The sequence below is a fragment of the Agelaius tricolor genome, unplaced genomic scaffold (genome assembly GCF_023055355.1).
Source record: "Agelaius tricolor isolate 1412-34295 unplaced genomic scaffold, bAgeTri1.0.p SCAF_2, whole genome shotgun sequence".
Taxonomy (NCBI): Eukaryota; Metazoa; Chordata; class Aves; order Passeriformes; family Icteridae; genus Agelaius; species Agelaius tricolor.
The window spans coordinates 28,852,582-28,877,034 of NW_027269262.1; the positions used below are offsets into that span (position 1 = coordinate 28,852,582).

General features: G+C 39.5%; 1 protein-coding gene across 6 annotated transcripts in view; it reads left to right on the forward strand.

The window, feature by feature from the left end:
• FHOD3 (formin homology 2 domain containing 3) overlaps positions 1–24,453 on the forward strand; it is a 375,803-nt gene that overhangs the window by 284,315 nt on the left and 67,035 nt on the right. For 5 of the 6 annotated variants that reach the window (XM_071454950.1, XM_071454930.1, XM_071454931.1 and 2 more), the window contains 4 exons: positions 9,771–9,905; positions 13,178–13,228; positions 17,506–17,720; positions 23,641–23,946. In XM_071454950.1, the coding sequence (XP_071311051.1) occupies positions 9,771–9,905; positions 13,178–13,228; positions 17,506–17,720; positions 23,641–23,946 (707 nt within the window). The remainder of the gene's footprint in view (positions 1–9,770; positions 9,906–13,177; positions 13,229–17,505; positions 17,721–23,640; positions 23,947–24,453) is intronic. The other variant, XM_071454935.1, reaches the window with a different exon arrangement.

Sequence of the window (24,453 nt, forward strand, 5' to 3'; positions counted from 1 at the left end):
GGACCACCAGAAATTAACTATCTGTTACAACCTGAGAGTAAATGACAGCTTCAAAAGATATCATGCTGATTTTAAGAAGGAAAGGTAAAAGTTTTTGATCAATTTAATTCCATAATATGATACAATAATGTAAATAATATCCAGTTAGGTCAGATGAGGTTTGGATTGTTTGTTTCCAAATTGGCCTATAATTCATAAAAAGTGCATCTTCCATCCTGTTTTCTGAACTTAAAGGTTTTTTACAGGACTCTTGTTCTGTATTCCAGTTATTTTTTGCTAACAATTCTTTGGCATATTTCTGTATATGCATGTGTGTTTGTGTATATGTTTGAACCTTCCTAATGCCTCACATCCTTTCCAGACTGCTACTCAGAATGGTTCAAGTTAGGTTCTTCCATCATACATGTATTTGTAGCCATGAGGTATTGATTTAATCCTTTTTTTCAAGTGAGTAATTAGATTAAGTTTCTCTTTGGAGAAAGGCATTGTTTTTCATTTGCTCATCTTCCTGGAGTACCTTGCCTCGATTTGTCTTTCCTGATCTCAATTAAATTATTGCCGAGTGCAACCACAATAAAAACCTCTACACCAGCATATTCACCCCCGTTTACCTCAGCAAAACTGATGCAAGATAAGCAAGAGTTAAAAGTATCCCACTGCTTTGGAAGTTTCAGATTTTCAAGCTCCTGCTCTTGTAAGCTTCTGATTGCTGCTGTGGCAAAGAAACCCCAAAGTGGGCAAACGCTGAGATGGCTAAAGATGGTTGGGCTTGTCCTGCAAGAGGCTGATGGTGCTGGCCCTGCTCCAGTGAGGAAAGCCAGCTTTCATTTCGGCATCTGCGTAAGTGCCTTGCTGGTTTGGAGCCAAAATGCCTTGGCCCCACAGGATGAAGCTGTAAAATTTGCAGATTCATGGAGAGTCAAGCCAGAGGGGAGCTCTGCAATCACTTGTTGTGACCTATAATGGGTCTCACAGAAGCTAAATGAAAGACCCCTGTACTCTCATGTGTTTTCAAGTGGCAGCACATGATTTCTCCTGAAAATATTCCAATATTTCTTATCACTGCTAGGAAAATATTTTATATTTTGAAGCCAGTTTTTCTAGCAGCATCTTCCAGCCAACGCACCTCATCTTTCTTTTTTCTCTGAAACTCTAAAGCGCTCTACCTTCAACCACCAGCTGCCTCTTACATGTTGTAAGCGACTGAACATAGTGCATGCACAGCATCACAACTCTGTCTCTCCTTCAGGTTATGTTTGCTGCTTTCCACCTCACATGATAAAAATCTCTGTATTCCTGTTTAAATTTGCAGCTTGCTGTTCATGGTAGTTCATGAACTCACAAGGGTTCCTGCATTTTTATATTTGAATGATGTTACAGCCTGATGCTTCCTGTATATGAGTCTCTATGAAGCGTGAAAAATGTGTATACACCACGGCTGCGTGTTGTCTGCAGAACAGATGAAGTTATTTCTTTAAAGATAATTAAGTTTACAGTTTCAGATGCCATTTTACATTCTCTTGTTCTTTTTGAGAGTGCTGCCACTGCAGATGTATACTTCTGCAAGCTCTAAAGTACTGACTACTTTGAAGAAGGGCAGAAGCCTTCCTTAATTTCATTGTCCTGAAAGATATGCACTGAAGAAGTGCCCATGTAGAGACTGACAGATGGAATTTGCTTATTGGAGAGTAAGCCATGTAGTGCATGACGCAATGCTTGGCACTAATCAGTAAATGGAAAGTATTGTGGAGGTTTTCACAGTTTTCTATGAATGGTGTTTGCCTCAGATTATGTAAACACTATTTCCTACCTCCTGATGGTAAAAATTTACATGGATTCAAACACCCAAAAAAAGTTAAAAGATGTGAGTGGGGGGGAGAGGAAGACATTTGATAAGAAGCAGATGCGCACTATGGTTAGCTCTAAGGTGCGTTTTCTGGTTTCAGCTTATGCTTCAGTTATGCAAAGCCTTCACAGAAAGATTCCTGTCTTTTATCATGCCAGGAAGAGCTTCAGATGCAGGTCCTGCTACCGTTTATCTGACCTTCGAGAATGAGGAGGAAGGAAGAAGCAGCATTTAGAGCAGTGCCCAGCACAGTGATTCATGCTCCATTCAGTTGCCCTGACAGGCTTTTCAAACCCTTGGTTGCATTTGCTTATGTAAACAAGAGCTACAACCTAGGTGGAAAGAAGCAGTGTGGTTGACATTTTGACATTCATACTTTTAAAACCCTCTTTGGTTGAAATCAGTAGGGAATCGTAAGAGCAGTATAAGTCAGTGCAAAAGTAGCTGGATTTTGTTCTTTGAAATCCACATCATCTATATATTTCTGATTGTACAGCAGAAGAAAAGGCTTACTTTACTGTTTCTAAATACAGTTGCAGCCTTTTGGCAACTTCTTGCCATGCTGTTGTTGTCTCTCATTTCGCTGGGTCCCCCGTGGAGAGCCATGTTTGTGAAGTGCATATTGCAGCCCTGGGAATCCTGCTGAAGGAGGGCAAATTGCAGGGCAGTTTCTGTTCAGCCCTTCATTGGGAGAGAAGGAGTGGGTCAGTTCTCTTGTATCTCTCTGCTTGTGAAAGTTGCTCCTAATGCATAAGAAGTATAACCCAGTCTGCCTGTTTTCTAGTGCCAAAGAGTGCTTTTCTCCATAAATACGCTGCTCCCACTCTTCACAACTTAAATCGCAATTAACTCTTTCTCCCCAGTTAACAAAACAATTTAAAAGTCACTCTCATGACCTCATAAATTTTAGTTACAAAGGGGAAGAGCAGTGCATGACTGAGACACATAAGGGAGGAAAAACATTTTTCTGTCCCTCCAAGTTGGCCCCTTGCTTGAGGGCAGAAGGTGTTGTAGGACTAGTCTGCATTTCCATGCCTTATGGTCGGTCACACCTAGGATATTTCTGTCTAGCCAGACTCCTTTGTCAGACTCGGAATCTAAGACAGTCACTCCAATTGGAACTGCAGCCTGGAGTCTGCCACAGGACATCAAACTTGTTACTTGCAAAGCTTCACACTCCCTCATAGTGTCCTTTTGGTGGTGAAGTGTTTGCACTGTTGATCATGGCTATCCTTCGAGGAGATCATGAAGGAGTGTAACTTCTAAGGCAAGAGCTCCTAAATTCAGCACCAGCTTTAATTCATTCCACCACCAGAAAAATATCCTGCTGGTGTGTTTTGCAGGGTGGGTTTCTTCTGATGCATTTGCCAGGAGGTGTTCCTCCTGGGCTGGACAGTCAAACAGTAGTACAGTCAGCGTAGCTCAGAAAGCCTTCTCGGGGCACTCCTGCCAAAGGAGCAGGAGTTCATGGTCTCACCTCTATCTGTTAAATCAAATGCCAGAAAGTTCAGCTCGCAAACCTCCACTTCTTGAGGCTCTTGGCCAGTCTCTGTGAACTTAGTCTCCATCTCTGGCTGGTCCCTCAGAAGTTCTTCCAAATCTCCAAGCCTGGTAAAGGCCTGCTATGGTGTATGCAGCTTATTCCTGTTTGAAGCATCTCCAGCTTTTCCAGAGTGTTAGAAAATAGGCTTAAGAAATACTAAATATATTTCACATTCTTTAATATGTTTTCCATCTTACTTGCTTTGTGATCTACAGCAGTACATTACCTTGGGCTCCCATGATGCAGAGCCTTGAATATTGAGTGTTCATTTCCATGTTCTTCTATATGTTTTAAAGGAAATGTACCTTCAAACATTTATTTCTAAAACAGGTCACAGGCAGTGAAATTAGCATGCCTAGATTATAGGTGGTTTTTTTCTCCTCTGACACTTAAACACCATACCTGAAGCATAAGCATAAAGTGCAGCAAAAGTCTGCAGATACTCTTCTTTTGAGTTTTATTCCCTTTCCAGGTGCCTGAATTAGTGATTTTCTGGAAATCTGGTGCTTTCTTTCAAATTTCTTTCTTTAAAGCAAATAAAAAAAAAAAAAAAAAAAACCTTGAGAATGTCAAACAGTTTTCAGTTGGATTTTCTACTAAAATTAAAGGTTTCAGTAATTGACAACACCAGGGAGATGCTGCTGGCTGAAGCTTCTTGGCAGGTTCCTTTATTTTTTTCTTTTTGTTAGCCATTTATCACTAATTTGTGCTCTGCAGTTCCCTTCCTCCAGCTGTTAAGCACGAAGGTAAAACAAAAGCCTATGAAACAGAACCTGCTATACAGCCTGCAAAGCTGCTGCTCTCCCAAGAACTGCTCCTCTTTCCGTGGCTTTCTGTCCTTTCTGTGTGTATTTCTGGGCTCTCAGACCAGAGATTTTTCCTTGTGGTAGCTGCCAAGCACATCTCACTCTGAGTAACATAATGAGGCACGGATAGCTTGGTAGCTGATAATAGGGCAAAAGCCTCAACTTTATTGCAGAGATTTTAAGAGGAAAAATGACCTTAGGAATTACTTGATGATTTACAGTTTGGGAAGCAGTGGTGGCTTGCACTGGCCTAGCTGCTTGTCAAACTACTGTGTAAGCAATATTCTTGATTGCAGCTTTGTGGACTTCATCAGAGGGCATATGTTTAAACAGAAGCATGAACTGGTTATGGTTTCAGACTGCAGAGTGTTGCTGGCTTAACATGCCATGTGCAGTGCTGATGCTCAGGTCTCACCCACCATGGCCTCGATCTACACCGGGGCTCTGCAAGTCACTTCCAGGCAAAGTGTAACTCACATGAGGATGAGAAGCTGCAGGTTGGAGAAAGACAGAAGCACAGTGTAAAAGCTGCACAGGTCAGCTGGAAGAGGAAAGTGTATGTAGAAAGTCCTTGTGCATTGCCCAGGCTTTGTGTGCTGCTCTGTCCTGTTCTAGCTCTAATTTGGGTAGTCCCCTGTACCACTTAAAAGTCTAACATTAATCAGTTCTTCTCTTGGTCATTCTCAAATTTCTTTCTTAAAGGAAGCATTAGTAGTTTTAGCTCTCAATTTTATGTTTATTTTTGAGAGAGGTTTTATAAAGATTCCTTAAGTAATGTTTAGTCTGTTTGCAAAGTCTTATATCAACATGCTTTTGAATTTGCCATGTCATGTAGGGAGACATAACACACAGGGAGTTTTTTTAACTGTGAAAAGCAATATGGCTCTTGGCAGCTTTGCCTCCCATTTTGTCTCTTCCTAAGCTGGAAAATGGATTTATTTTGTTAAAGCCAAAAGACTTTAGAGTTACTTAAGGCCGAGTAGGAGCTGCCGACTTTTGTACCCTCACTGTAGCATTCCCATGGCTGCTGGAACAGGAGCACTTTGCAAAATTAGGTAATTAGTGCTTCCTTATTAAAGTTATTAATGACTCTGCCCCATGTTGTATTAAAAACAATCCTGAATATTAACCTTATGACCTAAAGGGATTTCCTCTCGTAAGTCATCTGTTAAATTTTTTTAGCTCATAAAAATATACATTTGTATTTTGTATTCTTCCTGTAGATAACCATTTCTATTTAGCAAATTTTAAAAATTCAGCTAAACAGAGGGAAAGGCAACCACAAAATAGTATCTCAGAGTTTACATGAATGAAGAACGTTTGAAGTTCAGAATTTCAGTTTTGCTTTCAGTAAGACAGAAATATTTCCTTCAGTTTGCAACAAGATTAGAGTAATTCAGGGCACATAATCCCCTTCACAATGTATCATCTGTGATGGAGTATTTTCAGAAAACTGCAAGAACTTGCAAAAAAGTGTGAGAGATCTTGTGTCTGCATGAATTAGTGTTCATAATAATGATTACTAATTCACTGCTGTGTTAAATGCTGTAGATCAGACTAGCTGAATTTTTATTCAGAAGAGCTTTGGCCTACAGTCAACCTTTTGGCTTGGTATCTGATGCTCTGTGTATATTTTGCCTTAATTTCTTCCCCTCCACCCCCCCCCCCCCCATTCTTTCCTTTTCCTATCTCTCCTTCCAGTAAGATAAGTTACTAATGACCTCTTTGGCCCTGTGTCCTGATTCTGTGGTGAGGAGCTCTAGTCACAAATCCACAGACCTAGATGCCTTCTGGTTGTATATTTTCTTTCTGGAATGAGAAAGTAATAACATAGCTTGTTTAGCTTTTACTGGTTTTAACAGCAGGCATAAGACAGCTTTTCTTAACATTTTTTTATATTAACAGTCCATTCTTAATAGCCTTGCATTCTCTACGAGACTAAAAATAGTAGTCAGAGTAAGCATCCTTCTGGATTGTGTTTGTGGAGCTGAACAAATGGTTGATATTACCAGCTGGTAACATATGACACCAGCACTAAAATGCTGGCATATATTAGCTATAACCCCATTTTGCGAGTGATTGCTCTATTTTGCTTTCATTGAGCATTCACATTCTCTTTACTGTTAAAATCTCTTATCAACTTTGATTCAATGCCAGAAGTTTTTTTAGTCTTTTTCTTGCTTATCCATTTTTAAAATGCAGCCTGCAGCAATAAGACCTAAAAATTCATGAGGCCTGAAGGCACTGTCACTCTTCAAACGCCATCAAAGCAACAAAATTACCCAATGGTAAGCCCAAGCCTTCCCACCAGCCGGTTTGGCCAATCATGCTGCCATTTGCAATTCAAATATGTGCTCACTGAAAGGGAACATTTACTTTTAGTGTTATTGCCAGGGAAATACAGAAATAAAAATCAGATTTTGTCAACAAACTGTACATAGACAAATCCCTTTTCAAATTGTTTAGAATGTGAGAGGAATACCCCTTAATGCTTGTTTTTCCTCTGGCTGCTTTACAGGTTTGTACACCCTGAAAGTAACCTGCTTTTACCCCAGGTTTAGTTTATGCTCATGTAGAAAATTACTGATAGATTTTACTAAATACTAAAACTGTGCATTTACAGTTGCAGTTCACATTAAAAAGAGTATTGGTGCACCCAAAGACCAGTTGAGCCACAGTGTTTGATATCTGCAGTGAGGCTGTGAGTTCAAGAGGCTTCATAAGGCAGCTGGTCTCAGCATTTGGTGTGAGGTGCGGTCCCCACCGAAGGCAGATGGGTGTGGTTGAGTGGGTGTAAACACTAAGAGAGCACTAACTCAGCTATGGCAGTGCTGTTTCTTTGCCAGCCCTTTTCTAAATGTGACTGAAGACCCAAAACCTTGACTATTTGTGCTTCAAGAAGTCAGTGTCACACAAGGGGTTGGCTGACCGTGCTCCTGTCTGTTTAATTATGGCCTCTATGTACAGAACCTTCTGGCAGCTTGGACTGTTAGATGTGACCATTTCATGCAACAAACTCTTATCACCTTTGATTCAATGCCAGAAGTTTTTTTTGGCCTTTTTCTTGCTTATCCGTTTAAGATAGGGCTGTGTTTGGGACAAAGGAATTGTATGTGTGTTCACAGCTTGTAATTCAGCTGAAGTACACGCTCATAACCAGTGAGAAATATGGGAATTCCAAGTTTTGACAAATTGTTGTTGATTTGATTAGTTTTGAAGAGATGGCCAGCTAACATCTTCAGTTCTTTAGACACTGGCTTTTTTTCTGGACATACAGCTGTGGATCTTCTATTTGGATTGTGATACTGGTCTTCATACATCTACAAATGTAATCCCAGTGAGCAATGCTAGCCAAACTATGCTAGATCAAACCTCCAAACAAGGTGTGGAGATATTTTACTACCAGGGTTAGCTTAGAATCCCATCTGCAGGACTAAGCTGTGCATCTCCATGTGGTTTCCCTGTAATGCCCTGTATAAGAATGTGCATTTATTGTAGGGCCTCAAAGAGCTCAGTCAGAGCTGAAGGCTTCCAACCTGCTAGATGGTGTGCAGACCTGCAATCATTCTTTTGGTCTCTCATCATCACCCCATCCTTCCCCTTATTTTTCCTTCAGTCTTCTTTTAAGCCATACCTTCCTTTGACTCTAAATGGAGTTTGCAGACTTCATGGCAGCTGGGCAGGATGGGATATCAAGCTGAATACACAAAACAGATAAAAGCAAAGACTTGATAGGGACCCTCTTTTGCCATCTCTCCTAGTTAATTTCCATCTATCTTCGCATGGAGGCAGAATTTATTTTTCCCCTTCCAAAAGTAATTTCTGATGTTATATCCAACCATATAGCCATGGCTTTTTGTGCTACTACAGGGATGTAGCTCTAGCTTTTGAATTTTAGTACAGTGGTGCTACTGTTTTTGCTAAGAGCTTTCTCTTGAAACATGCACTAAGAGGTCAAAAGTTAAAATAAATTTAAAATATGCTCAAGGGAAAATTCACCACACGTACTTGACTGTCAGGGTTTGAGGATTTTTTTCCCCCTTTTCTTAGTGCTGAAGCATATTAGAGATTTTTTATGGTTTTGAGTGTGATCCAGCATTGATACTGTAGCATTGGAGGAGTGCCAGCAGGGACTCTTACAGAATATCAAGTTTTATACCATCTTATGTAATGTTTGTGCGGGTGGGATATGACATATTGAAATTCAATTTATTGAAATTATTGACATTATATTCATGCTGCCCTGCTGCCAGTGGGGCTGAAATGGCTATGTTTTGTGGTGTTCCTGCTTATACAGACATCGACTCTTGGGGAAGATAGGTTTGCATTAATATTTTTATCTTCTTTTGCACCTATGTTCACTAGTGAATTGGTTCCATTATGCTAAATGCCTACACTGTGCAGCCACAGGCAAGTAAATAAATAAGAGAGAGGGTCTGAGTTCTTAAAAATAAGGAAAATTTATTCAGGTTTGCATTACTGGTTAAGGAACCTTCCTCTAGGCAGGCAGGGTTTAGTTTCTCTTTACACAAAAGGCAGTATCTATTTCTCTCGTTAATCCTTTCATTGCAAAACTCATGTTACAACAATGCACAGAAACCTCTCTACATGAGTTATGTCTTTTTGATTTTATCAGTCTAATTCAATCAGTGTGCATCTGTATAAAGCTACCCTGTACAATTCAGATTTTTTCCTGTCTAAGAGACAGAAAGAAAGACATATTTACTCTGAGGTCACTCAGTTGCTATGTCAGAAGTTGGTGGTACCAATACCACCATGCTGGGGGAAGGTTGTGTAAGAGGACCCACTCTCCCAGACAAAGTACTACTTAGAGTAAAGCCAATAAAAAAATCTATGTCAGCACCAAACTGTAAGTGAATGTAAAAGTAGCTTTATATCTTTGAAAAGTTTTTACTGTAGAGGCCATCATTTCTGTTAGTTATTAAAAATGGTTTAGAAGACTGTCCCTTTGTGTTTTACTGATATATTCTAATATGAAATTCATCTTGCACTTACAGCACATGCAGCAGGGAAATCATGATAATCAAATTTATTTATGTATAAAGGAAAAATATGCCTGATACTTACAAGAGAATTTGCATTCTCTACGGCACTTCTGACATCTTCTCGTACTTTTGTTTTTCTGTGTAGAGGATTCTCAGGTGTTTGTGACACATCTGTTTTTAACAACATTGCATAACAGTTTTTTTCCTTTAAAATTTCAAAAATCCTTTACAGGATTCAGCTTTTCTATTAACAGGATTATAAAGTTTAAAAAAAATAGACAATATTGCAGTTGAAACTGACTGGAGAATTTTTACACATACTTCATTTGTGCTTTAGAAATTTGGCTATTTAGGAAGCCTACCCTCATTGTTTTTCTTCAGCTCATTGCAGAATCTATAATCAATTCAGCAAGAAGACACTTAGCCAATGCTTTGAAAGATCTCTACATAATATTGCCATGTCATTCTGCCGGTTAGGATTATGTTACTTGCTTCATGATTGCTACTCATTTTTTGCCAGTGTAATCAATAAAAGTGACACTGAGAAATCTGATCTTCCTTTTCTGCAGGCCAGCTTTGGGTGGTCTCCTTACATCATCTTTTCGGCAGCACCAGGAGTCCTTGGCAGCAGAAAGAGAACGACGGCGTCAGGAGAGAGAAGAAAGGTTGCAAAGGATAGAACGTGAAGAAAGAAACAAATTCAAGTAGGACCCAAATTTGCTCTCAGTCTGTTGCTTTAATGTGTGATAGATTGATCAATCATTGGGACATGCAAGTGCAAAATAATTGAATTGATGAATAATTGTCTCTTTAGATACTTTTCTTGATCTAAGTATCTTAAAAACTGATAGATTAAACGCATCACAAATTTTGGCATTTCATAAAAAAGCTATTTTTTTAAAGACAGCCAATTATACTGCCTGAGTATGTACAGAGGCTCAATTTTATAATTTTATTAGATAATATTCTCACCAAATTACAATCTCAGTGAGGTATAGGATTTGAAGGTGAAACAGTGGGACAAATGTATCAAGAAGGGAGGAAGGGACAGCACTGAAACATCATTTTGCTTTTAAGTTAAGCAAAGTAAAAATGTCCTGCTGTATGGTAGTGGTTTTCAACTACTTTTTCCTGTGTTTCTGAACACGTGTCTCTTCCTCCTGGAATCAACAACTGACAGAAGGTAATGACCAAAGTAGCTGTTCAAACCTTGGCCAGACAAATGTCATGGCTGAATGTGGGACTTCGCATTTTCACATCTGAGAAAATGTTGTGTGATGTGGGATGCCAGGGTGTGCTGCCTGGGGATAGTAAAAGACAAGCCCCCCTCAACCTCTTCAGTCCATGCCCAGAAATCCCAGCAGAGACATTAACAAAGACTGCAGTGGGCCAAAGATAGATATGGAATCTGTACCTGAAATTGTGTGCCTTCAGTCTGAAGAGTGTACACTAAGAAATCAATTTGTTTCCTCATTGACAGGAGGGAAAAGCAAACCTATTTTTAGTATTTAGAAGACATAATGTAATAACTGAAAGAATGGTAATATAAATGTTTTGTAGCCTTAGAATTGGTAGTTACAGAAAAGATGGCACAGGGTTTCATGTTAGCTTGTTTACTAGTATGCAGGATTGTTTTCACTGTAATCATCCCTTCAGTAAAAAGTGGAAACAGGCTGTGATTCTGTGAATTTGGAAAGAGGAGTAACTTAGGAGTGGTTGATTGATATTCTCCTGGCTCCAGAAGATAGCTAGTTTAGAAGGAAATGAGAGGCAGAGGGAAGGTGGAAGAGCACCATAATAGGATCTTTGGCAGCCAGGAGCTGCCCAAGTCCTCCTGAAACAGAAACAATAAGGTTGCAGTCTTCCAGCCTCTTCCAAAAACTCTCCCTCTAAGTGGTATCATCAGGCTGCAGCAGGCTGCCATGGACAGCCAACATGATCTTTCAGAAAGGAAACTCCCAGACCAAAAAAGCCAACAGGGCATTTGGCAGATTGACCTGTTTGAATAACGGATCTGCACATTTCAGTAGAGGTTGGCTACACTGGTTGTTCTGTCACTGAAAGAGATTTCTTAAAATCAGAAAAAAAAAAAATCAAAATATACATTTTCATCCCTTCATTTCAGAGTCAGAAACTGATTAATTAAATCTCATAATTATGCTACATATTTAAGATTATTTTTCAATGCTCAGTGTTTTCATCTTTTGGATTTGAGTTTTGTGATCACCCAAAAGTTATAACTTTTGTTGTAGCAGAGGGTCTCCAAAGCCGCCAGACTTCTCAAACAGACAGCATCCCACAGTTGATTAAATAGTCTGGCAGGAGGAAGACAAAGTCACAGCAAGCAGTCATGGACAGTTTCATAAGAGTTCCTGGGATTTCATTCTCATATCATCAGTCTGGCTAGAAACCCAGTCTCTGAAGATGTATTTTTGATTAAAAATAGCACTTGCAATTCAGTCTTTAAACTCGTGAGCCGTACTGGATTTACCATCATGACTCATTTGTTATCTAATTCTTTCCAACTCTGCCTCAAGAACATTGCACTAGGTTCTGGCACCATTATTGACAAATTGAGGATAATTTAAAGGAAAGCATCACTAATTGTGAAAGAGCTTGAGGATGGGAGAGCTGGAGGATTAGGAGAGGAGCTACAAAGCTTCATAAGCTATTGCTAACTAAAGGAATGCTTTGCAGAATGAACATTTTTCTCAGTAGAAGGACTATTGTACCCATTGCATATGTAGAACAATATGTCATAAAATAAAGTGGTTATTTTTCAGCTGTAGGGAAGAGTGGAAGTTGTCAGAAGGGAAAGAGAATTGTTAAAATTTGCCTGCTGAAGATTTCCTGGAATACTTTTAAAATATTGTGAAGGTATAATCGGTTCAGAATTCAAAGCCTGTGGAGATAGCCTGAAACAGTAATGTGTGTTCCCTGTTAAAGGACTTTTGAAGAGCACTTGCACCCAGATGTTTGATAGCTATTGGTATAATAGATAAGTAATTCAATTAATGACACTATATAAAGGGGAATAAAAGGAGTAGTTCTGAAAATATTTCTGGTACAGCTTACACTGTGAAAGAATCTAGCAGATAAGGTGAAGATCACATCAGTTTTGTCTACCAGATTCAACCAAGTATTAAAAATACATTGTAAGGAACCATCTTGCTGTGATAGTGAGACAGGGTGGACATTTGCTGGGTTCTGCTGTGCTCTGAGTTAAATTTGCATCCATGTTTGTGGATGTGGCAGGCCTGTCTGAAATCACAGTACTCAAGCATCCAGCAAACTTGACTTGGCAAAAGTTAAATATATGGGTTAATTGAGGAGCTGTGGGAGTGGCAGCTGACATAAATGGAGTTTTGTATCTAAAACTCCGGGTGAAAAATGAGGAAGTGAAAGGTGGTTATCTGTCCAATGATGCTGCACACACCCTGTTGGAATGCAGAATTCTCCTTCTTAGTAAAGCCAGTCCCCTGTTCTGTTTCCAGTTAGCTGTGGCAACTAAAACTCACTAAGGAAAGGTTCCTTAGAAAGAAGGCCAATAGGTTTACCCACTGCCTCAGGTCACAGCCAGGAGCTGCAGTCAGTGTCTTGGGGCATTCTAAGATGGAGTGAATGAGGGATGGTTTAATAGGCACTCATGTGCCTGCTCCCTATGGATAAGTGCAGTTCATTGAATCTCATTTCAGGTACCAGATTTCAAAGCATGATTCAGGTTTTTCACTTATTGCATGTTTTTTAGAATTACTTTGAATGACCTTTGAAACTACATATTTGGTGGTGTATGTATGGATAAGTGTGCACTTTTCAGCAACTTTTGCAAAAACAAGCAGGTTTTTTTGACAACAGCCTTCATTGTCTCCAATCAGTTTGTGTGTACCACTCTTGGTTTCTCCTATTGTACTTATATTTCTATTACTTGCCTTTTTCTTCTGGTTTCTGCTGCAATTTACTCTAATTCTCTTTCTAGCCGGGATTATTTAGACAAAAGAGAAGAACTAAGACAAGCAAGAGAAGAGAGGTTTGTATGTCATGCATCCATGCTTCCCTATCCTTCCCTCTGGTTGTTTGTACTTCCTATACTCTTTGCTGCGGAGCTGTCGTATGTTTACATTTTTAACTCTGCTTGCACAAAACACTTTTATTCCAAAAGACTTCTATAAGAAAGAAGTTGTTAAAGAGCAGAATGAAGTCCAGCTGTAAGCACGGCAATAAATGAAGAGCAATGAGAATGCTTAAGAATGATTGATGATCCTTTATCTATTTGTGTGGGAAATAAGCTTACCCCATTTGCCTCAGAAATGTGCCCAAATTTAGTAGAGTTATAAATTGAATAAGCCTGTCTTTTTCACCCAGTGGGTCCCAAGCTTTCTGGAGGGTCAGAAAAGGCAAGTGAGGATAAAGGAAATTGGGGTCACAAACATTGCAAAACTGCAGTAACAGGCTGATGGAAATGGTTCTGACCCACTCTCAGCATATTTTTATCTTTCAGAGCCAAGTTTTCTTTGCTGATCCCTTTAAACATCAGCAAGTAAATTACAAAGCTTAGCAGTGTTTATCATTGGGGCATTGTTTTAGTTTTATTTAAATAGCATATTTGAAGGGATGGAGGGTTTGGGTTTTATTTTTCCTTTTTTTTTTCAATTCAATGAACAAGTTTAGAAATTCTGGGCTAGGCTGGGAGGTATGTGCTTATAAAAGCATATTTTTCAAGGAATGCTTAACTAAGGACTTTTGTCTTTCAGTAGCTTCATCTCTACCCCTGCTAGTAATTGCATCCTGGAGGGAGTGCTTGTTTTTACCTGGAAAATATGCAAGTTACTGTACAAATAGATGAAAAATCATCCAGAGTGCTTCAGTTCTGCTTTTATGATCCTCTAGAGATTATAGAGATTACTCTCTGGAGATACATTTGGATTGTCAAGAATTGGAGTTACATTATCAAAATAAGAGAGCAGCCATCTCAGAAATCATTGTGTTGCTATGTTTTTACTTGGGTTTTTTTCTGGTTGCTTTTGTGTTTTGACCTTTTTTTTTCAGAAAAATCATCATACAGGAGATAGTTTGTTTCTGCAGACTGAAATTTTATCTGTTGAGGATGAAGTAGCTAATATTAAAAAATTATTTTAGCATCTCTTAGAGTAAGAAAAGGTGAATAGGCTTTCCATTGTGCTTCCAGTCCCAAAACAATGACAAATAGTTTAAAGCATTTTCTGAAATGAAATGCATCTGAGCATATAAGCATCATCACTGAGCTGAGTAAAACCTTTCTTCAGTGAGCATGCTCATCTGCAAGTTTTGAAACAAATTAGAAGGGAGTTTTTTAGAACTTTCAAGTTGTAAGGGAAAATGACAGCTGGAATATTCTTGGGGAAGTGTTCACCATCACTGCTGCACAATCTGAGACTATTTCACCCTTCATTAGTAATGTTTTGTTATCCTTAGGGCTCTTTTGAACTGAGATATCAAACTATCAGTTCCTACTCATAAAGAGGAAAGACGTGTTTGCTTTGACAGCAGATAAATATTGGAAAAAACTTCTGCAAATGAATTCTTGCATCAGTAGTCCATTACATTGGCATTCTGTAACTACTTTTTTATAGACACTTTTGCACAAATGAAGTTTTATTTCCTATAGGAAATTGCATGATAACTTGTTTTAGTAGGCTGCATAGACTGTAAGAAAGTCCTATCGTCAAGGTGCCTAAAATCCTAGTTAAAAACTGATTTGTATGTTTCCTCCATATCAGCTCTTGCTGTTCAATGATTTGAGGCCTTTTCCCTTTGCTTGGTTGGATGTTTTCCAATGGTAATTAAAGAATAAAACCAAGAAAGGGGAGCTCCCAAGCCCTCTCTGGTTTGAGGTACAGTTCAAATGCTCTCTACCCCCATGACTTTGTTGGTACCTTAACATTTTAAGTTGCCCTCGGGGCATTACTCAGATGCCTAGAGAACTCAAAATGATAATTTCATCTACTTGAAAATGATAAATCCATTCTTATGTTCATGAGGGATACCAAATGGATAGCCACAGACTTTTGGCTCGTTGTCTATAGAGAAGAGTCAGCATAGCTGAGATGATGTCTGCAGGTTCCCAGGATTTAAAAGAATATGGCAGCATATACGGGGGCAATTTGTCAATCCTGTAGTGGAGGTATGGTAGCTCATCCTTTCAACCCTTTCAGATTTTGGTTTACGTGACCTTGCAGATCTGCTGTTGGCATTTATTCAATATGAAGATATTTGTCAGAAACAAAAAATAACCTAAATAATGTCATTTATCAAGTGTGAAGCATTAATAACTGATTCTTGAATGTTTTTTTATTTCTCAGTGATACCTATTTAATAAGCTTCCCATTTAATAATGAGTTCTGCTGATGTGCTGCCATTGGAGTTGCTGTTCTGGTTCCCATTTTTGTTTCAGTATAATAGTCAGATACATTTTGAAAAGTCACCTCTTGATGACAGTCTCTGCTTTGCTGGTTGGCGGTGCAGCATGCAGCTACAGAAAATGTTAAAGCACCTGAAAAAGAGCTGAGGACAATAAAATACTGTAGCTCCCCACATCATATAAGGATCCATCCAGATCTTTGTTGTAGTTTGTTGGCAAACTGCAAAACCCCCTTGGCAGCAGCCAGCTGGGCTGTACCTGTTAGTGCCAAGTGATCAATTTGAGTGGCTCTTTATGAGTCTGGAGTCCCATCTGCTCTGCTTGTGAGGAGGTGGAAGGCACTGTATATAAGTGACCAACATTCAAAGAAAGAGTGGCTTCATGAGCTGTAACAAAACATCATGCTGATGCCAGAGAAATGCTTTCCCCTCTATTGAAAAGGCAAGATTCAGTCTCGAGAATTGGCTTCTTGTTAGAACTGTAAACAGTTCCTATTTTATAACCATGCAAGTATGTAGCTTGTTATATTTTCATCCAGAGTCTGTGGGGGTTCTTTTTCTTGCAGAATTTGTTCAAAGCCTGTGCATACCTCTGGAGGAATAAAGGAAAATGAGTTTGTTCTTCATTATTGCTGTTTGCAGTAAGGCAAATTGCCTCTGAAAACACAAGGACTGCTCTTCAAAGACACATTTCTGTCCTCTATATGAATGTTTGCAAATGTGCATGTGTGTGTGGCTACCATATGTACTTAGCATGTTTGTTGCCACATGTGGCTGACTTCTTTACCCTGCCTGCTTTTAGTGCACCCTTTTATACTAATTTGGGCTGTCAGTGATGCAGAAGGGGGGAGGAGAGGTGTTCAATGTTATGAAGTGTTTACAACAGTGTGTTATAGGGAATGACCAGTGTGTTTCAGAGACATAAGAAGTAGTCCTGATTAAACTGTTTAACAACTAACTTGTGGATAAGGCAAACAGTCTAAAGCTCAATCCAGCTGTATTCATGAATTTATTCCTTAGCAAATAATGGTGGATAAAATTAGCAGACATCTGGAACAGGCACATATTTAAAAGTTATTTTGGTCAAAATGTATAAAGCATACTATGAAGAATATGATTGGTAGCTGGTCTTAATAAACAGTTAGTGAGTTCTGCCTGCCTAAAATGCAAAACAGATGTATCTTTGTTCTTTTAAAGTGACTTTGATGAATAAACTACATGTGACGTCAGGTACAAGCTATTGGATGTCTGAGTCCGGCAGAGAAATTTTTCAGAATAAAAAAAAAAAAACTTTCCATTGTAGGCTCTGGAGAGAACAAAGTGAATTCCAGTGCATTGCTCTCAGAGCAAATAGAAGCAGGTTCAGAATCTTTAGATAGTCAATTCAGATGTTTATTATTGGTGTTATTTTCAGGAAGATCTGGTTTTGTCTGCTGCATTTTCCTCTCCTTACAGCAAGTCTCAGATTTTGGCAATTTGCACCAGTATTAAGGGGCTCTGGGTTTGGAGAGGGTTTTTTTTCTTCTTTTGGTTGTTTTTTTTTTTCTCTCCCGTTTAGTTTTGGGAGAGGGAGGGCTGAGAGGAGGAGGAGGTGAAAGAGGCGGGTGAAAAGGAGGACAGACAAATGCTTCCAAAAAGGAGGGCTGTGCAGACAAAATACTATAGCTAAAGGTTCTTTAACTCTGCTGGTTTTTTGCTTTTGTATTGTAATGAGCAATTTAACATTTTTCAGCACGGTAGTCTTTGCTTTAGTGTGCCCTTTTTGGCAGATTGAGCAAGCAGGCAGTTCAGTGCTGTACTCCTTGTGTCAGGAAGTCAGCTCATTTTCTGCAGGTGTTTCATCCATAAACAAGCATCAGCCACAGGCTTCTTTTTCTTTACGGAAACCCTCTGGAATTTAACTTTCAGATACAAATACTTGGAGAAGTTGGCAGCAGAGGAGTATGAGAAGGAGCTGAAGAGTCGGAGTGTCAGCCGAGGCAGAAGTGAGCTGTCCTTGAACCTGAGATCTCCTTCAGCTCCCTCCTCACCTGTACCCAAGAGCATCAGCCCAGCATCCCTAGAGTCCCAGGAAGAGCTGAAGACCCCTTCCATCCCGTGTGGAACTCCTCAGCCCTCAGAAGGTAAGTATAAAGGAGGGTAGGGGAAACAATGCTGCGTTTATCAGTTTCTCTTGGGATGGTGATTTTTGATGCATGAGTGCAAGAATGCAATCTATAAGGTGCCAGAGTAAAGGGTCCTACATTGTTCCATCCTGTCTTCCTAAATTGCCTATTTTTTGCATTGATTTGGATATCATGTAATCTGTTCAATAATAGGATACATTGCAAACTGTTGCTATGATTCATACTATCATTTTCTGTTGCTTTTCAAATGGAATAATTAGAAAATAGAGAATACAGAGGGTCTTAATTTTTGTGTCATGTTCCTTATATATGAGGAGTTACTGAATACTAGACAAACAGTATTCCTGCCAACAGATTTTGCGTATGTGGATTCTCTGAAAGAAATGCAGCAGATGAATGCCAAGATTATAATAACCTTCCAGTAGAGCACAGGCTGAATGTGACCAAGTGAAAAGTTCTTGAATTGAAGGCAGGAGGAGTGTGTTAATTATTTTTAATACCAAGAAAAAACTCTTAAAATTGTAGCACAAGTCATAAAGGACTTAAAAGAGACCACAGACAATTAGTAAAAAGGAAAGTATAACTAGTGTTTGCATGGTTGGTTGGCTGTCACATAATTTATTGGATTACAGAGCAATGCTTTTTGTGTATGTTTGTATGTCATTCTGCCACTTGCATCATGTACCTCTCCTTCAGTCCTCAAAACAACACATGCCATACAGATTTATATTTGCACCACATGATGTTGCATTAACATTGGGAGCTAGAATGCATGTTGAGGGCAAATTATCGCCATCAATCATTTTTATTTTATTTGATTTCCTGCTACATGCTATTGGTGATTAATGCATTTGTAACTTGCACTGCTTGGTTTTATGGAGTGTTATGGCTGGTAGCATGCTATAAAGCAAGGCAATTTAAGAAAAACGTTACAAATACTGAATGCTGCATATGTTTGTCCTCACCGTACTGAGTAGGTGAAGTTTATTTTATTTAGTTTTATATATTTTCCCAATTATATTCCCCAATTTTCTTGTTTGGAACCTTAAGAGTCTCGGTGGAATAATTTGAACTTAGAAACCACAGATTTTTTCCTCCAATACTGATAGTCAGAAATATCCAAACACCCATTTTGTTTAGTGCTATATTGCTTTTAGACCAAATAAGCTGGATTTTTCCACCATTAGGATTTCAGAGCTGGGTAGGGAGCAAGTATCTTTTGTGATGATTATTTTAACATATTTCTCCTGGAAGCATTAAAAAAAATTGCAGCATGAAATGGAGCAGCACGAACCATTTGGAGAATACATTTAGAGCAGGTGTACAGGGCAGCTTCAGACAGCCAGAATATGGCAAAGCTATCAACATGTAGGTAGACAGGACATCTCTACTAAAACTTCTGGCAATATAGTAGGCATTGGAGGGCAGCACCTGGAAGCCTGGCAAATGGTCCACAAGGAGAGAATATATGGATGGGGCAGGGTTGCCTTCCAGCCAGGGGCAGCTGCAGGCAAAGAGCCAGGATAGAACCTAAACAGAGGCCTGAAATCTGCATACTTCAGCAGGATCTGGGCATGGGGAATGACTGTTTTTTCAGACCTACCAAGAGCATTGGGAAGATCATAGGTAGTCATGAGCTTGTGGGCAGGACACACCATCTGGAAGTGTCCATATTATTGGATATCTGCCAGCAGGGGACGGGCTTAATGTAGACACTGTGCCATGGTCTCTGTACTATTACTTGACTTCCTTATGCTCCATACTGAATTAAAATCTCGATTTTACTGGTTTTAGGAAGGGTTATGAATCCCACTTAATAGGTAGAGAAAATGAATCATTAACTTCCTTAAGTCAGTTGTAAGAAAAGCTGAAACAGAGCCATGAACAGAACTCAGATTACTTGCACCCCAAGCAGTTGCTTTTAATATAATGGGGTTCACCATCTTCCCAAGCAGGAATGAAACTGCAGAAGGAAAACAGTTCCTTGATTCTGTGCATATGATGCTTTAAAGACTCTGCAAGAATGGTGTTAACAGATGTGTGATATTCATTTGCAGAATTCAGAACCTGAGGTCAAAGGCAAAGAGTGTTCATCTACTAGCAAAACAATAAGGGATTTTTGAAGTCAGACTTATTTTATTCCTTTTGTGCTGAAATATCCTTTGGCCAATCCAGTATCTACTGTTATTAAGAAGGAAACAGATTCTGTCTGTGGAACTTTGTCTCACACTGTGAAATGTGTCAGTACCATTACCCAATATAAAAATCTGGACTTACTGAGCTGCAGTGTTTTCTTGTATAAAACAATTGGTTCCACTAAAGTAATCAAGTCTTGTAGGACTTACTCTTGTAAAACTTGTATTGTGGCATTCAGAGGAAATGAAGGCAGTCCTGTAACTACAAAAAGGAACTTAATTTTTTTCAGAGCAGCTACTTACTCTTTTGTAATTTAATTGGAGAATATTTTGTGAAGTGCAAGTATGCAGTAAAGGAGGAGCAACAATAACTGAGACATCTCTGAAGTCAATCTACAAAGGAATTTCAGGTGAACCCTTCTGTGAAAGAAGCAGCTTTTTTAGCACTTAAGAAAGTAAGCAGGCCAACCAAGTGCACATGGTGGACAGTAGGAGACCTTCTGAGCATAGTGAAAGTTGAGCAGGGTTAGGATGCTGCCCAACACATGGCATCTCAGCAGATGGAGAAGCACCAGAGCATGAGCATGGAATGAGGCCAATGCAGCCCAAGTTGTAGAGCCAAAGAAAACATGATACAGAAAATCCGAGGAGGATCTGGGGTGGGAGGACAAAAAATGAACATTTCTGACTGCATGAAGAAAGAGCCAATTCAGTCTGCACCTGTTCTTACCAACACAAAGAATGGGAGGAAAAAATTGGAGTGGGAGTGGGGAGGGATTAAGAGTCTCTGCAGAATTCAGAGGAAAAGGAATACTGTGCTGGAGTAGCTGAAGGGAGATAACAGCCAAGACTTTAGGCAATGCCTGAACAATTGACCAAGAGGTCTTGGGCAGACATAGACATTTTCAGACTTACTGTATGCATCCACGAGAGACACCAAACATCTCTATCTTACACCTCCAAGTGGAAGGCAGAGAAAATAGATGGGGATGTGGCTGGCTAATCAATTAGCCTGACAGGGGATTAGATGTGAGCCCAGAAGGATATTTCTTCTCTCTGAGGGCTTACAGGACTGTAGGGTTGAGTTCTTATCAGCAGGATACAGCATCTTGTGTCTGCTTCAAAGTTGATTTATAGTTGAGTATTAAAGGAAATGTCCATATCCCTCTACCACATTATAAGTTCTTAGGCTTGCTTTTCAGAAGGGATCAGCTTATAAAGGTATCATGCTTCTTAACATCTCAGGCACACCTTCTTTGCTGTTGATACTTTTTGATTTGACCAGGCTTGCTTTCCTGAGTCTTTGCAGTCTCCACCAGCAAGAAGTCTGAAGACAAGGGCAGAGCCTGGTCTGTTATTTATTTCTCTTGCCACCTGTGAGGTTGCCACTTAGAGTAGTGTTTTGTCTGATATGAAAATGGACCCAATAGGTGAAGGACTGAAAGTTTGGGCTCATTTCAAATAGGCCATTACCAAGCATTCACTGAGAATTGTATTTTTTAACATCTTCAGAAGTTCTCACTAATATCAATGCAGTGATGGAAATGCAAGTGATAGAAACATGTCTAGCTTGCTGGCTTTGTTCTCTTGGTAGTGTTTCCTGGCAGATTGGATTTTTGTACTGTTTCTTAAGGAAAGTGCTGCTGGACCTAGCTCACTGTTTTCAAGTGATTTTAGCTATAGGTAGATTGTTTGATATTATCCCGAGAGAGAGAGAGAGAGAGAGGCTGTCAAAATGAGTGTCAATATATCCTTGTTTTGTTCCAGTACTTAGATTATGTTATTCCTGGAACTCAAAAGAGCAGACTAGGTCAGTACAGTGCTCTTTACTCTTTGTTATGTATTAGATTTTGCTAAGTTGCTGGGTATTTCTGGTATATGTGAAATATTTCTTGTGAGAAGAATATCTGGAATTCTTTTGAACATTCAAATTTTCTCAAGCATTTCTTAGATCTCCCCTGACTTTTTTCTCTTGAATCTTCAGTGTGGCTTCATGATGACAACGTTGCAGTAAGCTTTAGGAGTCCTGGCCGTGTTTTAATTAGCTTCTTTCTCCATCTAAGCTGTTGGAGTTGACTTTTTTGGTTATTGCATGACAGTTGGTTTGTTTTTGGGGTTTTTGTAGAGATAAATATCTAACATTTATCTGAAATTAAGATTATTCATGGATGAATTGGTGACATTTGTATATATGAACCACTGAACCATGGCAAGCTGAGAATCTTTCTTGCTAAAGTACCACATTAGTTCCAGGAACTCCCGAAGAATTCCTAAGCTTTCATCTCAGTCATATTCAAATCTTGGCTTGACTTTTAAATGTTCTCATTCTATACCTACAACTGACAGCTGTGGTGAGAAACACATCACCGGGATTTGCAGCGTCTGCCAACTTCTTGACAGCCCTCTGTAATTTTGACTCTCTTCTAGGCAGTATCCAGGGTACAGTCATAGGTAAGGTACATTTAGAGAAATGAGGCACGGGCAGAGGTGCTTGCATATCTGGTATTAGACATTTAGGTGCTCTCAATGGAGAAGAATGTGATCTTCATTATTTTGGCTTATATTTACTTAGGATAAATCTACTTACCTGCTCACTAGAGGACTGAAATATTTGGATTGCATTCCAGTATTTCAGTGTGATTTTTTTTTCCTTCAAAGGTTCATGTTGTACCTGAATAAATTCTCTTTGCATTTTGTGTAATCCTAAGACAATGAGAAGTCCAGAAGACTCTTTTGCAATATCGCAATGAAAAATAGTTAACAGAGAGACAAAACAAGCATGACTTGGTCACTATAGTTCAGCCACCCACAAGATCTAGTACAGAGGGAATTCAAAACTATGCAGAGCTAACATGCATGTCCATTTTTGCCACACTTTGCATGGCCGTTTCAGAGAACTGTGAGCTTCTTGATGTGATATGTGTGGATGCTCTTCAGTTTCTTTGCAGCATGCAGAGAATATTTGCATGTGAAAATCTGCTGTTACTGCTAAAAACCCTAAAGGTGAATGAATTATTTTTATTGGGAAAGCAGGGAAGAAGAAACCAAGTATACTATCAACAGTGTTTGCTGTGTGCCAACTGATAAAAAAGCTCATTGTGTGCCATATGCCAACCAACTGGAAACTAAATATATGCCATATGCCAGACAGTTGGAAACTTTGCTTAATTTTGATGTGGCTATTCTGAAGTAAATGTGCATGAAACAACATATGGTTTTTGTCAGCCAAATGTGTGACAGTGCCATTTCGAGACTGTGCCATTCAAGTGTGTTATTAAAACTAATATTTGTATTTTTTTTGTTGAAGTGTTCCTCATCAGGTGAAAAAAGAACTCTTCCAGAACCCAAAGAAAATTCAACCAAAAGCCACAATCACCCTCCTTTTTGTTTGTTTTTTTTTTCTTTTTTTTAAATCTCTTCTTTCCTGGCTCTGTCTAGGCACTGAGTTGTCAATGCTCAGGTGAGATGCCCATTTTCTGCTGGTTCGTTCAAATCCTTGTGCGAGTCCAACTCTGCTGCTGTGGAAGTATGTATGAAAACAGTGGGCTGGCTGCAGACAGCCAGTGAGGGGCCTGCCAGGCCACTCTCACCTGCAATGCTGTCGTCACACAACATCCATCAGTCTGTTGCTCCTAATGTTCCTAAGCACGCCGTGGGCTTGCGTTTTATTTTCTTTCCATAAGGCACTTGTACTGCACTCACGTCGCTCTCATTTTGAGGGGTGAACCTGAGATGGCTCTGTTGTTAAGTGAATCTCTTTCTCCCATTGTTCTCTCCACCAGTGAGTGCCAGTGAACCCGAACCAGAGACAGAGACAGAACCAGAACCAGAGCAGGAGGCTGAGGCTGAGGCCAAGCAGGGAACGGAGACACCCAAGGAAATAGAGGCTGCAGAGGTGGGACCAGAGAGTGAGGTGGAGCAAGGACCAGAGAGAGAGCCAGAAGAAAGTGCAATACTCAGTGAAAAGGAGAGGCAGAATGAGGAAGTGAATGAAAAAGACAACTGTTCTGCATCCAGTATATCCTCAGCAAGCAGCACTTTAGAGAGGGAAGAGAGAGAGGACAAGTTAACCAGTGACAATGAAACTGGTAAAGTGAAGCTTTTTCAATAATGAAGGGTTTCTGGTGGAAAAAAAAAAGTGTTAAATTAGCTCTGATATTGTGTTAATTAGTTAACAAACCTGTCTAAGACTTTCTTCACCATGGCCAAGTCTTGTCTACTTTCTGCTTGGACATCCAGATGTTATTTGGGTTACTATGTTTGAGGGACAGTAGGGCCTTGATGAAATGAAGTTTCATTTGATTTGAGACCATTTTCTTCCCCTAAGATTAATATATTAACTACTGAATCAGCATGTGCAGAGACTTGGATCTCTAGCTCCTGGAGAACTTATTTGGGTTTTCTGTACATAAGTAAGTGAGACAAAAGGCTGTGCTGGCACGATTCATCATGAAGTTCCAGATACCATTTCTCATAATTTTAGTGGAAAAGGAAGAGCAGTGAGGTCTGAGATGTTTGTTCCTTCCCTTCTGTCTTAGACAGGCTTCAGACAGCAGAGGGAGATACACAGGAGCTGCTGAAGATAGGTCTGGGCT